This window comes from Anser anser (assembly GCF_964211835.1).
Source record: "Anser anser genome assembly, chromosome: 14".
Lineage (NCBI taxonomy): Eukaryota > Metazoa > Chordata > Aves > Anseriformes > Anatidae > Anser > Anser anser.
Window position 1 is genome coordinate 14895131 of NC_139735.1, and position 17976 is coordinate 14913106.

At 34.7% G+C, this 17976-nt stretch overlaps 1 protein-coding gene across 1 annotated transcript in view; it reads right to left on the reverse strand.

Annotated features, from left to right (window-relative positions):
* Positions 1-17976, reverse strand: part of DOCK2 (dedicator of cytokinesis 2) — a 186942-nt gene that overhangs the window by 12586 nt on the left and 156380 nt on the right. Inside the window, exons 36-46 of the mRNA XM_083798208.1 lie at positions 16920-16960; positions 14823-14913; positions 13601-13720; positions 11751-11840; positions 10348-10452; positions 9517-9658; positions 7972-8053; positions 5161-5245; positions 3540-3626; positions 1818-1994; positions 406-489 (exon numbers count right to left, since the gene is read on the reverse strand). Coding sequence (XP_083654334.1) covers positions 406-489; positions 1818-1994; positions 3540-3626; positions 5161-5245; positions 7972-8053; positions 9517-9658; positions 10348-10452; positions 11751-11840; positions 13601-13720; positions 14823-14913; positions 16920-16960 — 1104 coding nt within the window. The remainder of the gene's footprint in view (positions 1-405; positions 490-1817; positions 1995-3539; positions 3627-5160; positions 5246-7971; positions 8054-9516; positions 9659-10347; positions 10453-11750; positions 11841-13600; positions 13721-14822; positions 14914-16919; positions 16961-17976) is intronic.

Below are 17976 nucleotides of genomic sequence, written 5' to 3' on the forward strand. Positions count from 1 at the left end.
GTTAACGCTGTTTTGTCAGTGAACTTAGCAGGTTTGTAATGTGGAGTACATGCTTCCTGTTAGGCACATAAAAACTGAATGAGTTTAAATCCTTTGTCCTTCTTAAGGGAAGTTATTCATAACTAAATAAGATAATAAATAGAAAGTCCTTTTTCAACTATATATATTCTGAAAGAAAAGGAATGGCACAGGAAATTTCTAACCAGAATATTATTTTTCTGTTCCTCCCCACTTTGGGCAAACTGAAAACAAGCAAACAAGCAAGCAATAGAAAGTTTCCCCTGAGTATAGAAACAGTAAAAACAACACAATCATCTAAATGATGCAACAAAGGAACAGAAAAACAGAAAAAAAAAATCTAAAAGCTGAGGAAGCCTCAGATAATGGCTGCCAGTAAGATGTTACCTGCCAAGCAATTAGATCTTTAAGTCTATTCAGCTTTTCTTGATCCTCTGGATGGTCTCTGATATATTCCTCTGTAAAGAAAGCCTTAGACAGAAAAAAATAATTCATTCCATCAGATAAAAAGATCAGTGATTGCTCCAATGACTACAGCGGGTGACCATAATATTGGTTATTAGATAAAGAGACATATCCATGCTACTTAGCCAGGTAATGACAGTGATAATTTCTTATATTAATTGAGAACTGGGATGTTCTTTTTTGTTAAGATTTTCAGTCTTTATCCAACATTTCTCAGCCTGAGACACTTAATACGAGAAACCAAATTTTTGTTTGTTTTGTAAGCTGGCACTGAAACTAAAAAGCATAAATTTGGAGTGCCACATTTTACATGAATACATTATCATTTTATACAAGTGCCCTACACTAATATTAGCCAGTGTTAATACAATCAAGTATGAACTGTCATACATAAGCAGAGCTAGATACTGCATACATGTAGTCATTTGTCCATGTGTTTACAGAAGTGGTACTTTAGGACTAACTCAGCATGTCATACTCCTCCAGAGCACATCATTTTCATTGCATATATATATTTGGTGTGTGTATACATACATACATATATTTATGTATGTATACATATCCACTCAGCAAACCTGCAGTCTGTTTGACATGCCAAGCCTGCTAAGCACAGTGCATACTTACAACTGGAAATCATAGGCAGAAATAATAAAACTCTACAGCTTTGGAGTAGCCTTACATTCAATTTCATCCTAGACCTTAGTAATTTAGGATGCAAACAAAATGAATATGAGTTTTTAAACATTTCTGACTTTTTCTTTCTTGTTTTTATATATTTTTTCTTTTTAAAACCAAGGTGGCCTTAGGGACAAACTTGCTACAGTTCAGTTTCTCAAGACATTGGCAGAGCAGTTTTTATTTGTGTTCCCATTTTTAACAAAAATTGCTCTGCAGAAAGGCTGCAATTGCTGAGAAACACTGATAACAACATAATAGATAACCTACATCTAAATCCTACAGACCTACTATAGGATGAACTTGATTTATTTACTCCAGAGCAAACCTTTTGATGTCTGACAGTGTTTTTCATTACAAAATGTAATAAAAACCCTATATATATATATGTATTTATAAATTAAATATATACGAAATCCCTCATGACTTCTATTAATATTGAGCTTCAGTTACTCTCCATCTATGCATCTATGCTACTTTCTGATTTGAAAGACTACTGATCAGGTGTGATCAGGATATAAGGGTCTTTGTGGACTCGTGGCCTTCATATTCCCAGCCTAGCTTCCACTGCTACTTTGGACAAAAGTGTATCATGATCGAGTAGGATTAGGAAATAATACATCTGACTATAACCTTTACATGGACTTAAAAACTTGTACCTTCTCATACTTAGCAAAACCACCCATAACAGCTGGATCAACAATTCCATTCAGAAGCATAGAAAGTGGATTAATAGGAAGGTTCTCATCACTCTGGTATTGGTTAATCATCATCAAAATTTTTTCATTTGTCACGGACATGGTCTCAATAGCATTCTCCAAAGGACTAATTGTAGTCTATAAAGAAATAAAAGATGAAAAAATATTTAGTAAATCTTTATTTAAAATAATAACTTGATCCAGATAAATTCAAATATACATTTAGACTTGTTAAATCATTTTTGAGAAAAAAAATATTTGTATACTTGAAGCTGAAAATCTTTCATTTTTAAGAATTCATTTTCTCTGTAGTTTCTGTAACTCAGATTTTAACTGTATTCCATGAATCTATTATACAAAGAAGCTTCAATTCAGAGACTACTATTTGCTACTATGTCATTCTGACAGATGATTCAAATCATCTCCTATTGTTTATGCCATTTACGTTGTAAATATTTTGTACACTTCAATGCATAGAAAGAGAACAAAGGCCTAATTCTCTTTATCTCAATGTCCTATGCTAGAATTTGCATTAAAGATATCTTAGCTATATGTATGTAATAATGATTCCTAGGTACTTTCTTAAATGCATCAGAAATCCATCAATAGCGCTTGGTTTGACACCACCATTATCATATTCCATAATAAGATGTAAACGGTCTTTGTGCACATGGAAGCACACCCTCTCTGTAGTGTCTGTAGCTTGTGAAATGCTGCTTTACATGCAGGAGAGATGTTGTGAAGAGGCAAACCCACAGAATGCACCAGCTGAAGCCAGGGCAAGGAGTAGCAATCTGTCCTTGGGTGTATCTGTATGCCATTCCCTGTTCTGATGAGTTAGGCACATTGTAGAACATGCAAATGAAGTGCCTGAGTCTTGGTTCATTCAGTGGCTGATTTAAACTCAGAGAATGATGTTGCATCTATAATGCTACAAGACACAACCCAGGCAAATGATAAAGTCTTTTGATCCAAGCAGCTTCTTTGTAACATGCCATGACGTGTAATAACAAGAGGAAAAGAAGAAAAGACTGTAATAGGAAAATTAAACTTTTCTTAAAAGGAAAACAGAAAAAAGAAACCCTAACACTCATACCCATCAAACTAGAATGGGGGCATGAACCTCTGATGCTAAACATGGTGGGGGTTCAAGACCAGATAATGCAAGAGCATGAAATAAAGATAGAAAGCTAACAGAGTGTTTCAAAGAAAAGTTCTGAGGAGAAAAGGGAGATTGTGCCACACAGCAGATCATTCTGCATGGAAATAGACAGAAACTGCATTGAAAAGTGCAGGTAAAAGAGTAGAGAGAAAATAAGGAAATCAGAAGGAAAAAAAGTTAGCTGGTTAGGTTAAGTGAGAGAAGCAGGATTCTCTCTTTTTACTTCTTTTTTTTTTTTGTAAGAGTTTATATATATGAACAACTTTCTTACAATTCATCAAAACTACAGCAAACCAAATTGAATAAATTCTCTTAGGATTTGGTTTTAAAACTATAAATCAGATGGAACATATATTGATCAATATTTAACCATCCCACTAGTAGAAAAATAAAACAAATGCTATCAGCTTATGTTTAAAAATAAGTAATGTTTACTTTGTGTGATAAACTTGATAACTATTCTGTAAATGAGGATTCACATATATACACATTTTACAGGTTCTTAGCATGCTAATACATACCTGTGACATGGAGACGACCTCAAACCATCGTAAAATTCCAGGAAGTTTGTATGCTGTAACAAATGATGTTCTCTCAATCCACATAGACTATTAAAAAAGATATAAAGGAGAAAATGATACTTCAGGATTTAAACTTTAATCTTTTCTGTCTTCTGAAACGTCAGAGTGAAGATGGAAAATGTATGCGTATTGATTTTTGCATAAAAAGACTGCAAAAATGAATCCAGCACAGGTATTTGAACAAATCATTTCCTGATTTCAGGTAAGGTCATCTTCAGGCATTAAGCATTCACAAAGCAGAGAAAATAGAAAATTACCCTTGAACCTTGAATTTAGTATCTGTTCTTTTGCCATTATAGATTGAATATCTGTGGCTAAATGACCAAACAACCTACTTTTACATTCTCCATCCAGACACTGTCCCCCTCTACTTTCAGAAAGTATTTCTGCAATTAAAAGCAGAAATTGCCCTATAACAACTTGCCAGCATTCTTACTTCCCACCTCTCCTTCTGAACAAGACTAGATGTTGGTATTTTAAAATGCCACTATTTCATTTGCCGTACTGCTCCTTATTGTAGTGGTATCAGCTGATCTGATATCTTATACTTCAGCTGCCAGTAGTGAGAAGTGTAATGGTGAATGCAATGAAAACGTATTCCAACCATCCCAACTTTCACATATCTGAAGGAAGTCTGAATACTATTTACTGTCATTAACAATGGAGACATTCACCATTTAATTATTTGTAAAACAGTTTCAAGGCCTACATATAAATGGTTTCAAACTCTCCAGTCTGGAAACAAAGCCAATGTGCATTATGAATCTTGATAATAAAGTGCAAAGGTGGGATGTCAGTGTAGATCTGGCATCTGAAACACATAATAGTAGATAAGAAGCTCCTTATGTGAAATCATTGGCATTATGATCAGCGTGCATACAATTGATTTTTTTTTTTTTGTATATTTTTGAAATAATGGCTGTTCCCATTGAGGACAGTCTTAGCCATAAAGATCAGGTGGTATGGTTTTCATGACAGACTAAAAAACGTGATTTTTTTTATATAGTTGTAAAACTAAAATAGAGAAACATACCACATTTTTTATGCATGACACTGAAAAGTAATTTATGGAATTGCAGACTTCCTAGAATATTTGAACAATGAAGACTATTTCTCAACATTACAACATTATGTATGGGAATAAAAATGATATAGGCAGCACTCTAGTTTGTAAAGATTTCACAGGACTAATGAAAGCAGACAACATACACCACTTCCTGCCAAGCTAGGAGCTGACAAGCATTGTAAACTACAAGAGGCAAACCATTTGATATTTACTTACATGTTATCTTACTTCATAATGAAAATCAGTACCTGAAAATGTTACTGCTTAATGCAAATGTATTGAACATACTTACACGATGCTTATTTGCAAGTGAAACAGTGATATACCACCAAGTACATAGGAATAGTATTGAAATAGAGGAGTCTGGTATTTAATCGTTTTTGAACCAGATCTTAAAGTTAGGACTTCTGTAATGAGTAATCTCTCACTAAGAGAAGATCTAGACCAGAATTCAGTCAGTCATATCTACCAGAAACGTGTCATTTGTTTACTTACCGCAAATTCATTTTCAGGGTCAACAGATCCTTTTCTGACAGGTCTTGAATAGTGGAACCGGTGGACATTGTTGGACTTATAAAAACTGAAAGATTTTAAAAAGACTATTGTAAAATACAGAATTCATAAACTTATGGCTCCTGTTATCACAGTGAAACATTTCATCTCGACTCAGTTGAGTTTTTAATTAAAAGGAAATTTAATGCTCAGAAAAACAAACAAACAAACACTTTACTGAAAATTCAGGAGACAACCACCTTGTCTTTATCTATAAACCAGGGTCAACACACTATTGTGTTGTGAAATGTTTCAACTTGTGACTGGGTGCAATTTCCAGGAACAAAAAATGTTAAAAATTCCAGATCAGTATTAGACACTGTAGAAGGAGGTCTATAAAAGATTTTTACTTTCTTGTACTATTACTGTGGCACACTCACTGCTTTTTTGCTTTACAGTAGCACTTAAAAGGAGTGTTTTTTTAAAAAATAATTGAGTGAACAGAGAAGATATACTCACTTGGACTGAAACACATGCTTTTTCAGCCATGTCCCATTTCAAATCAGTTTAATCACTTCTAACATTTCTTCTAACAACGCAGAACAATAGCTATTCAATAAACTAAATATCTAAAGCCATAATAAATAATTTCTTGTGACAGATAAGAAAATGTATATAAACTCTTGTAGAGGGAGAGACATCAATATAAAGAAATCTATTGCAAATTCATGTGATGTTTTTTCCTGTTTAGTTAATGAATCATCTCAATCACTGTGAGCATCCATTGGACTCATAACCACTCACTCTTCAGCACTGGCTGCAGTTTTGGCTAAGTATTCTGTTGCCCACATAAAGTAATCTCTCTCTGGTTTCTAGTTTTTATTTTCTATTTAAAGCAATGTCTAATAAAAGTTAATTTTGCAGAGCAAAAAAATTTCAGAAAAATCTTACAGTAAAGCCAAGACATATTTTGGAAGTCTAAAGAAACAAATAAATGAAGGGACCCCAAACAGTTGAGTTATCCCACCTACTAAGACTATCTTCATCAATGAAGAAATGAAGAAACGAGGGGGAAAAAAAAAAGTAAAATGCATAATAGTGCCATACCTAGCTAGATCATTTTATACAGTTCCATCTGAAAGGACAGATATTTTAATGCTTTTTGATAGAACAAATGTATTGCCAGCAACTAACGTAACTAACAATTAAGTGCCCAATAAAATACACTCATAAGAATAAATCTTTCCTCCAACACCAAATTAAATTCACAATTTGGCAGAATACTGCAGCTGAGATGAGCAATTACTAAATCTCCTATGTAACAGAAGACTGTAGTCTATGTGGAGCACTTCCCTAAATAAATCCATTATGAGTTCAAAATGTGGCTGGCACTACACTGAAATCTAGTCAAACAGGATATTTTTACAAGGTGTCTTCTGATTTTAAAATGGATTAATGTTGAAATTGGGACCACAGTTCATTTATTTATCTTATTCTATAAGACCTGTGTTTGCATCTGCTGTTTTTATTTTGGTGTGTGTGGGGGGAGGCAATTCATATTTTTCTACTCTAAACTTAGTGCAATTTCAGGAAAGATTCTAAAAAGAAGGCTGCACACAAAGGTGAAAGTTGGTTTGAATCCAAGTGTAAAACAGTTATGAATTATTTAATCTCAGCTGATAAAAACCTTCTATCTTCAGACTCTTTTTGGGAAGCCATAATACAAATGTTATTAAAGATTTTAGTTTTTGGTTCTTGTGTGTTGTTGTTGTTTTGTGGTGTTTTTTTTTTGGTCTAAGAGTGTAGGCATTGCTAAGCTTCCCTTTTATGAAAAAATGCAGATGTATCAGATTATTTGGAGAACACTAAACTCACGATGCCTGTTTCAGTTCAGAAGATATAATCATAGCTTGCATTTTCATGAAGCAATGAAAAGAATAGAAAGAAAATATGAGCTACCTTAAATGATAGTGCTTGTACATTTTGTTATCCTTAATTTACAAGCTTACAAATATTCTCTTGAAATTTTTCATTGACATGCTAGTGATAAGCAAAAGCTTTTATTAACCATGTTTGCAAACATAAAAATCCATAGGTTTCTTCAATTACCCTACTAGGATTTGTCCTCTATTCTAACAGCTTTACTACGAAACTGCAAAAAACCACCAGGCAGAATGGACCGGGAGCCAAAAATCTCATGTGCATCAGGTCAGCCAATATTCCAATATGTGCTGTGTTTTAGCATTATCTATTAGCAGGAACCATCATTTTTCATATGTAATCAAAATGCTTAGTTAGGAGCATGAAACATGTTGAACCTATTCTGCATTGGGTTAGGAGTTAGAAAGAGTTAGGCAGTCGGTTCTCAAAAATACTTTGGACAATTCACTTCCCTTATTTCTCAACACAATCTTGATTGTGGTAACAGTGGAAACCATTTCGCCACTAAGTGCTTTGCACTTGGCAAGATAAATCATAACAAGATTATATTGTACAAGAGCCTTCAACTCAAACATGCGCGTACTGCCCAGTAACCCCTAAGGACCCCCCTCTTCACCACTTGTATCGGAAGCTCTGTTGAAAACTGGAGACCTTGGACTCAAAGCATGGATACCACCATACCTTGTAACCATGTGTTATTTCTTAAGTGGTAGTTGTTCTTTCATGAAATGCCTATAAATGCCTAGTCAATAAACTAAGACAACAGAAGTTCTAAGACTCCTTGGCAAATGTCTGAGTTCACAAAATAACAGTTGTCAAATTAGGAGTATGGACTGACTTCCATTATCTTATCTACCATAGAAATTCACTTACTTTATAATTTGGTCAGGTACTGCCTTATTTTTGAACCTAGGTTGCTCCTCTAGGACTGGTTGCACTGTAAAACACTGTATGTCTTAAATCATGGATGTTAAGGTCATATTATTAACTATCAGTATGAAATACTAGTTGCTGTGAAAGGAAAAATACATTTCTTGATAAAAAACTTGCAGGCTTTGGAGTTTCATTTGTGGAGCTTTCTTGGCCAAAAAGGGAAAAAATGCTAATATTAACTACCAAAAATTTACTGACATGAATTTTCAACTGGGCATTTTTATTTTTCACTGAGCTCAAACACCTATAGCTTAATTTATCACACTGATTCATTAATTAAATTTTAAAGCAAATCCAACTTATAACATCAACATCATCTGTTAACAATTTCACTACTTAGCCTTAAGCATGAATATAGTCATGATGTTTAGCATTTTGTTTTTGAAATCTGTACGCGAGTAGCCCATCTACCTGGGAGTTGCTTTTTCTATGGAAGTGTTATGATTTAATCTGACTAATGCATCTGTAAATAAATATATCGTATATCTTACGTATTTCAGTATATTTAAATCTCATGCTTTCCAGTTAGATTCTGTAACTTTCTCTCATTTAATATATCTCTTGATACTTGCAAATATAACTGAAAAATTTATACTTTAAGAAAGTATAGAATAATATCCTCAAGATAAAAAAAATATTTAAGAGAAAAGAAGTTTATCAAAATGTGGCTTTCAAACTTAATGTAACATTTTGGACGAGCCTGTAATACCCTCTTAGTTCAGTCTGAATGTAAAAATAAAGTAGTATTACTTCTCCAGCAGGCTGCATGAGAACAAACTTAAAAGAATATATGAAACATTATAATATTACCTTGAAAATCTATAAAGGAAAATCAACAAGTGAAAAATGTTTCTGATATAATGAGGTGATCTCATATTTGCTCAGGCAGTAATGCCTTAAGCCAGAACATGAAGTAAAAAATGTGTGCAAGCAGCTGTTACAGTACTTATTAACAACAGTAATAATTTCGGGCATTCTGAAAGGTAGTTAATGATTAGTATGCATCGATATTCCTAGGAAATTTCTGAGAGTGGCAAAAGACATATTTTATGTTGCCAAGATATACACGTGATATCCAAGTACAGTGCCTGTCAAAACAATATTCTAGGATAAAATGAATTTAATATCAAGTCACAAAAGCTAGGAATGTGAGATAATAAGACAAGTTGCTGTGTTAACCTTAGCCAATTTGAATGTTCATCTCTGTTTTTGCCACTCAGAGACAGTAAAGGTAAACCAGACATGAATTGAACAAAGAGTGAAAGAGACAAAACACCTTAGAATTGTGTAAGAAACAGAAGCAAACACCTTAGAAACAATCCATAAGAGACATGCAGGACATAAGTACAATTGCAAACTGTGCTGCCACTATAAGAACTTTTCGTCCCTACCAGGAAATTATTGCTGCACACAGCTCAACTCCTGCTAGAAACAGGTTTCCCTAACCCGCTTTCATTCTCTAATCTCCCATGGGTTTAAGGATACATTGGCCAGGAGAGTTTTTCACATCCTCTCCAGGTGCTGAGGTGGTGTTCATCTTCTCTGCATTGGGAAACTGACTCATCAGCTGTGCCTGGAAGTCCTCTCTCCTCTCATATTCCTTCCCACGATAGATGAATACTTTGTTCTGCAAGGAATAAAAGGAATGAATACCAGATTCCTTGGGCTGTATGATGCTGAGGCAGAAGTTGCAGGCGCATCAATACAAAGATACCATAGAGGTAAGTAAAGTAATGAAATTCCTTTTCTTCTTGTCTCTCAAGTAAAGGAGTCTCTTGCTTTCAAATACATTCAAATACATTCTAGGTTTCAAGTTTCACAGTTTTTGAATAGTAATATTTAAGTTTGCTCTGCTTGCTCCTTCTGCTTGGTGTTATGGAATGCCCTCATTTACAGTAAAGTCTATCCTCAAATGTGCTCATTTGTGGTTCAGTTTGTTTCATTTAACAAAATACTTATATAAAAACAGAGCAAAAGGTGCAGGCTTCCTTTGGTGTAACGTTAGCACATTATCACTATTTTTTTCCAATGCTTTCAAGGCATCTTTGGCCTTTAAGACTGGGAAAAAGGGGTCTTTCATTGCTTTTCAGGTATGAGAAAATCTACCATATTCATTGTATTCATTCATTAGTATGTAAGAAAGATTTTTTTTTTCTAGAAGAAAACATCAAATATTCAGGTTACTTTTACTTGCATCCAAGCAAAAATAAATCCAGGTCAAATATCCCCAGCGACTCATTTGCAATAGCATAGTATACCTATAATTTTAGAAGTAAGTGAAAATAGGTTAAAAATAAAAAATGCATTCAGGTTTACCCTTAGAAATGTAGGGAATCCTTGGCCATAATATCCAACAGCAAAATAGTCTGGTTTAGGCCTCAGAATTTTCATGATGTTTTCATAGAACTTCGCTTGTTGAATCTAAAGGCAAAACCAACCACAACAATTACATCTGATGGTTTTTTCTTTTTACTTTTTACCCTCTACAATAGTATTATAGCTATCAGCTGATATGCAAGACCAATCAGTTATCAGTTGTTAAGCTACAGCAATAAACAGTTAATGTGCATAGGACACTGCTGTGGTACATTAAATATAATACCTAGCTAAATGAATATGGCTTCAATTTCAATATTTGACTTCTGAAACAAGTGTACCCTTAATTTACTGGTGTGGAAAGAAAAAAACCAATTACTGAAGCCATACTTTGCATATTTCGTAAGTCTAACAGATAACATCAGTGAAATAATGCATTTGGAAAAACTCCATGCCTCAAATGTTTTCTGAGGTAAGCATCAACTTAAGCTTTTGCTCTAGCATTGTGCTGTGGTATTAATGATGTAAACATGAACGATGTCTTTCATAAAAAATGAAACGTCATTTCATTTTACTGCTTTTATTTCCCGTGCTATACTGATGAGATGTGCAACACTGCAACTTAAACGGAACTGGCAAAAACATTATCACAAATGAAAAGGTAAAGACATAAACAACATTTAGTGGAAGGAAAAAAAGCTTTCATTACACACGACACTGTTCAAGAACATCATGTTTTGATTCCCATGGTTTTCTTGCAGAAAGATTCAGGGATGTCTACTGAATGAACCCTAAGCATATGGTAAAGATGGTCGAAGCGTGGAATCTTGAGGGTGGAAAAAAAGAAGGTATGTGGGCTGGGGTTTTCTTTTTGGATTATTTCACTTAAACGTTCAACTACTTCTTCCATTAAATCTGCTTAAAAAAATAAATACCAAAACCTTTCTTCCTTCTAGCCTTTGGACCTAGTTGTAATTCCTTGTGATGTATTACTTCCCTTGTACCTGACTTGGACAGATTTCTTTCCTAAAATTTAAACAAAAAATCCACGGAAAAATACAGCCAGGTGCTTTTTCTAACATAAAGTAGCACAAAGGCCTCAAAAGCCTGTCCCATCACTTTTATGTATCATCTTTTTGTTGCAGAAAAAGAGAACATGCTCGTCTCCTTTACAGGAGTTTCAAAATACTACAATAAGTACAAAAATATCCATGCAACTTCAGTAAATAGCCCTTTATGAATCTCTACCATTGGAATTTCACAATACAGCAATATAATACCTTGACAAATTAATTAAAAATCAATGGTAGACTACAAGCTCATAAGCAGCTCTATCTTTCTGATAGCTCTAAACTACTAATTTCTGTGACTAAAATAATTTGAAGATCTGTATATAATCTTACCAGGTTTTGGCTTAGAAGCTCATAGTCAAAAACTTCCTTTTCATACTGCTCTGCAAGTTCTTTGCATAAAGATATGGCTTCTTCCCACATCTGCAACGTAACCACATATTCAAAAAGTAAATCCAGTAATAACAAACAAGTCTTTAACACATCACTGTTCAGCTACAGTTCTATTGATTATTCTGTCTTTATATTGCAAGTCATTTATTAACTGCATATTTAGAATGGAACACCCAAGGCAATCATAAACTTTAGGAAAGCAGATTAATGTAGAGAATGAAAGTATTTTATGGTTCATTACAGGAAGGAATAAGTAAACCTATTTTTTTTTTTCTTACAATGAGGTTACCAAAAGTCACCTAAACTTTCAGATATAATAAACAACAATCATAAATCACTATGGTACATAATACAGAGAATATACTCCAAGCACAGGAGCAGTTTATGAGGAGACCGATACACACCTCTCTTTAAAACAAACATTTCATTTTACAAGAAATTCTGAGACATACATACTCATAGGTAGCCTGGCATATGACAGCTCCTCTAGGCAGCTAAAAAATTACAAGGCTTACACTTAAATTACCACTTGCTCGGAGCAACAGCTTGTTTCTTTCCACACTACTTAATAGCTACCTCTGAAAATTACTGTAAGAAATTACAGAACTACATGGGAAGACCATGACAGTTGCTCTCATCTGCTAAAGGTACTTCTGGAATGCAGCACAAAAATGGTCCTACAGCAAACAGAAACTCCCTCTCTTGAGGATATTTCTCAAATTCTGCAAATCTTCTATTTGGAATAAAGGAGACAAAACAGTTTTCCTGAGCCTAATTCTCTACTGATGTAAGGTTGCTGGTGGTCATATGCACTATGACCATTTTTATGTAGGGCTATGTACCCCTAGGTGAGATAGTTCTGAGCTTGAGAGGTGCATTCAGCTGCTTGCAAACCTACTCTGCTCTATCTGAGGAGAACGGGAATGCTAGGTAGAATACAAATCACAAGGAATTGGTTATTCTGACACTGTGGATGGGGACCACTACATCATAGTTATTTCAGATGCCAGGAAAAAAAAAAAAAGAAATTGTGTTAAATGGTACTAAATTTTCTGCATGTTGCTGAAGCACTGAAAAACCTCTACCTGCTGAGTTAAAGGAGGGACTTCTGTGGGGGTGTTACAGTTCTATTTTGCAAGAAGCAGTAATGAATTGCCTACCCAATTCATACCCTTGATTACAGCTGAACAAGACATACTGACTGAAAGTCCTTACAGGTTCGTAAGATTGGACTGTGCAGTGCTGCAGAATTTTTCCATGCTTTCTAATCCTTTGCTTTACATGGTGGGGGTGGGGGACAGGTCCCTGTTCTACCAGTGATTTTATTAACAGATTTCAGAGAAACTGAACTAAACTCAGGTGTTGAACATCAAACAAATGCATTTTAAGTTTGGGATGCAATAAACAGACTTCTCTGGAAAAAAAAAAAGTTTTTTTGGGGGGAGATAATGACTGAATAGTTTAGAAATGCAACTTGTATAGTCCGTATTCTTTCCCTATTAAAGGAAAGTACATTCAACATTTATTATTACTGCCTGACAGCAGCACTGTCAGGAACACTGACCTCTTTCTTTGTAAACATGGTTATTGAAAGAACATGTTCATATTGAACAGATGTACCATGTGAATAAGCCTTCAGGACATAATTTTTACTTGACCCACATTTTAAAAAGGATTTCATATGCAATAATGAAACAAACATTTTCTTCAGAGAATATTCATTAAATGTTACAACACAAAATAATACATCAAGAAGAAATTTGTGGTGTGAAAGAACTCTACAGCTCTACCTTTCCTTTGTCAAAGTATTCTATGATCTTCTCATACAAATTCTCCTTCAAGTGTCGATAGGTCTGTGAACACTGGAACTCTGTTGACATGACTTGGGGTGCACACTGTTCATCTGACCACTGAGGATAAAAACACATTAAAAAACAAACAAACGAAAACAAACAAAAAAACACACAGATTTTGGAATTCAACATCTTTCCCCTCAAACCTTCACCAAATTTGGGATACTACAAGTGTTGTTTTTTTTCCCTTTTTTTTTTTTTTTTTTTTACCCTTCCACAAAGATACTGGGAAAGGCACTGGGAACGTTTTCAGCACCTCTTCAAAAATGCTAATAAACAAGACTATACATAACATTTTTAAAACCATGTTCCTCTCCACTCCCCATCCCAACGAGCTGAATTAAAAAACTAAGGGAGCAAGTTGGTTCATTTTATTTAAGTAATGTCATCTTGACTGATTTTTTTTTTTTTGAGTTTTGTATAAAATATATACACATCATCTTTCTCTACACCAATACATTATATATACACCTTATATTTTTGCATGATCAGAAAAGTCAAAAAGAAGTTCAATCAAAACAGTACTGTGGAATGCAAAATTTAGATAGTTTTGCACAAAAAGAAATTCCACAAGAAATCTTAAATTTTTGTTCAAAAAACTTTAAATTTTGAATTTTCCCTTGAAATGGAAATGCTTCTTACTGATCTCCTCTACTGAAAACATCAGTTACAATGAGAATAAATATTAGCTGTAGAGAAAATAAGTAGCAGCTATGAAAGAAAGGAGGCATAATTTGTCACTGTGGTACATACTACTTAAAATTGAAAGTCAGGTGTCCCCCTGTGATAACTTGAAAAAGTGTTTAATTTTTATAATTGCTATATTTGGGACAGCAAGAAAGTAGTAAAATGAAAGACACAAGGAAGCTAAATAGCTTCAGAACTTGTACACACTCTTTTCACTTTGAAAAAATATTTTTGCCATATTTAGTTTTACCAACATGTGACATCAAATCATTTATTGAACGTAAAATTTCAACAATTAACATTATTATTATTATTATTATTTTTTACCTATGACAGTATTTGCAAGTAGAAACTTGAACACTCCTGAGGAAATTAACTAATATGCAGTGTATTAGAAATTAAGACACGTTTTTACTTGTAAATTTGAAAAATGCAAAAGCTTAGTTATATATTGAGTTGAGGAAAATCTAACCTTCAAGAGCCATGTATGGAGTAGAAGGGTATAGGCAGCTTCTGTGTAATTCTCACAGTCTAAATGAAGATCTCGTAATTTATACAAATATCTGTTAGAGGAGAGAAAAAGAATTAGTCTAGATCCTAACCTGACTTGAATTCTAAGTATCGAAAATATTCTCGATAAACTCTAGATAATGTAAACCTGAAAGACGTCATGCAGTCACTACCCAAAGGGTCCTCAGGAGCGCTCTGAGAGAGGCTGATGTCTGCACATTTTTTCAGACTTTTATTTGTCCTCCTTGTATACTGAAACGTTGTCCAAAAAAAGGAGGGGAAAGAGCTAACCTCTTTGTGTGAACTGTTGCTAACTCCACTTCTAGGAGGAAGAAGTGCTTCGACTTGAGGTCTAAGTCAGACCTCTGTGCCCATTATTTCTGGACTGTTATTGTTAGTTTTGGACTCCTCTCTACAAAAGGGCTGCTGAATTGCTCCAGTGTGTGTATAAAAGTGCAAGAGACTGGTGAAGGGACTAGGAAACAAGACTTAAGAGGAGCAGCTGAGGGAACTGGGGTTGTTTGGTCTGGACAAAAGGAGGCTGAGGGAACACCTCATTGCTCTCTACAACCACCCGAAAGGAAGGTGTTGGTCTCTTTTCTGAGATGACAAGTGATAGGACATGAGGCAATGTTGCCTCAAGCTGTGACAGGGAAGGTTTACACTGGATATCAGGAAGAATTTCTTCACAGAAACGGTGATCAGTCATTGGGAAAGGCCACCCAGGGGAGTGGTGGAGTCCCCATCCCTGGGGGTATTTAAGTGATGCCTGGATGTGGCACTAAGGGACATAGTTTAGTGATGGGAATTGGTATGTCAGGTTCATGGTTGGGTTTGATGATCTTCAAGGTCTTTTCCAACCTAGATGATTCTATGATTCAATAATAAAAAGAGCTGCCTTTCACTGTAGCAGTTTTTGATTGCATATAAATACATTGCATGTAAATAGATGCAAGCGTAACAGTTAAAAAATGGTAAAGGAGAAAAAAGGAAAATACAGGTCGAGAAAGATAAAGCAGGTCCCTGTACAACTTGGCAAGGTGTTAGGGGCAGAATATCTATTTTATATTGACAGTGTTCTTCTTGATCTCTACAGCAGCATTGCTGCTATCATCCCAACCAATGCCTACCACAGGACTTAAGTCACACCTCTTCCACCAGCCAGAAAGAGAAAAAAAAATAAATCACCTTCCATACTCTTTCACACAACAGAGGTTTTGACACAGAAACTGTCATACCTTGTTGAAGGTTGAATAGTAACAAAGTGTTACTATTCCCAGTTTTTGATGCTACTTAAAATATGCCCCCCTCAGCAAGGTCCCATAGGGAGCATTGTTTCGTTCCCATCCACTCCAGTTCATAGCTCCACACTTAGCTGTGGAGCACCTTCAGTGCTCATCTCAGCTGGGATTCTGGTCTTTGCACTGCAGTAGCTAAGGTGGAGGAGATTCTGCAGATTTTGTATAACGAACAGAGAGGCAGGAAACTGAGCACTTGAACAGCAAGATTTGCTGTAGCTCATGTGCAAAGCCCTTGGGGACAGTAAGAGGCTATACCATGCAAAAAATAATTTGCCAGTATAGCTATAGCTCTTAGAAAAAAATGTTTTACCAGTAATTCTGCATTACATGTGGTGTTGCATATTTAAAGAGATTTGGCAGACTGCAGAATTCTAGAGAACTTGTTTTTTTCATGTCATTCTACATGTATGATACACCCTCCATCAAACCTCAGGTCTAACTACATTTTCTTTATTTAAAGCAATAGACAATGAATGTTGAGTGATTTGGATCAGCTAGAAGTTCATGCTTGGGGAAAAAATGCTGCCAATGAATTCATTTAATGAACACCAAATTGCTGAGGGCTAGACAAAAAATAGATGAAAAATATAAATGAGACCAGGGCTACAACAGAGTCATTGTGGATAGTTAACTACCATTAAGTAACAGAAATTCAAGAACAGTGATAAAAGAATAATAATAATATATAATAATAAGATAATATATAACAGAACATTATTGCCATCTCCAAAGCAGACCAAACAGAGCAGCCACCATACCTGATATACATCCCTTCACGGTTAATGTCTTTGTAGAAGTTCTAGAGACACAAACATTTAAAAGTTATTTCCTAATCTCTTTTATTAAAACACAAGATACAAATATTTTGCTGAGGTTTTGCTTTTCTTGCTAATAGTAGAGTGCAAGACACACACTACATACAAAGTATCTTAAGCTTAAACCTGGCACTACTGCTGCTTCAATTAATATTTTAATTAGTTATTAGTACTTGTTTTTATTACAAATTAATAATATATGTATACTTCTTCCAGTTCTTTAATCATCAGTGAATGTTTTTCTGTTGGAGAAGAAGATAATATCATTATCCAAAAGCATTAACATAACAAACTACATGTTCTGGCTACACTTGGTGGCCATGATAGAAGCTGGTATTTATTGATGTTTATGCAAGCAACATTATTGTGCAATGTCTCTAAAGGGGCTCATTACAGGTGTAAGTCCGTTTTTATCAGCGTAACACTTTAACATGTATTTGAGGTGCTTGGCTGTGCAAAACGTATCACAAGGATTGCCTCCTTAATAATTGCAGAAATTTATACCACCTTGCACAGTGATTATTAAGGAACTGTGAGTATGTGCATGTATATATGCATCATGTTCTCTTTTCCACCTTTAAAGCTGATAAATGTTCATTTTCTGCTTAGAGTAAACTTCCTGGTGGAGGAATATCTGTATGTGATGTTCTCACTATGAAATAGTAACAGAACAAAAGATGGGGTGGCCTACAACTACATAAGAGACTTAAATATCTTCAGCACCTTACTGCAGGTGTATCTTGCATGCTTCTTCCCCAGATTTAAAAAACAGAATTGCTGAGCTGCTAAAGCAGTAAGCAGGTTAGTTCCTTGTGTAAAACTTTACTTTGCAAATACCCACTGTTACACTAAGCCTATCAACAGGTAAAGGTGTGTAAGTAGTGGACTTCATTATTTATTCACAGAATAAAAGTGGATAAAACAGGCAAAATTGAAGAACTGAATGGATGTTGCATGTTTATGCATATATTCATGCAAATGGATAAAAAAAGTTTGAATC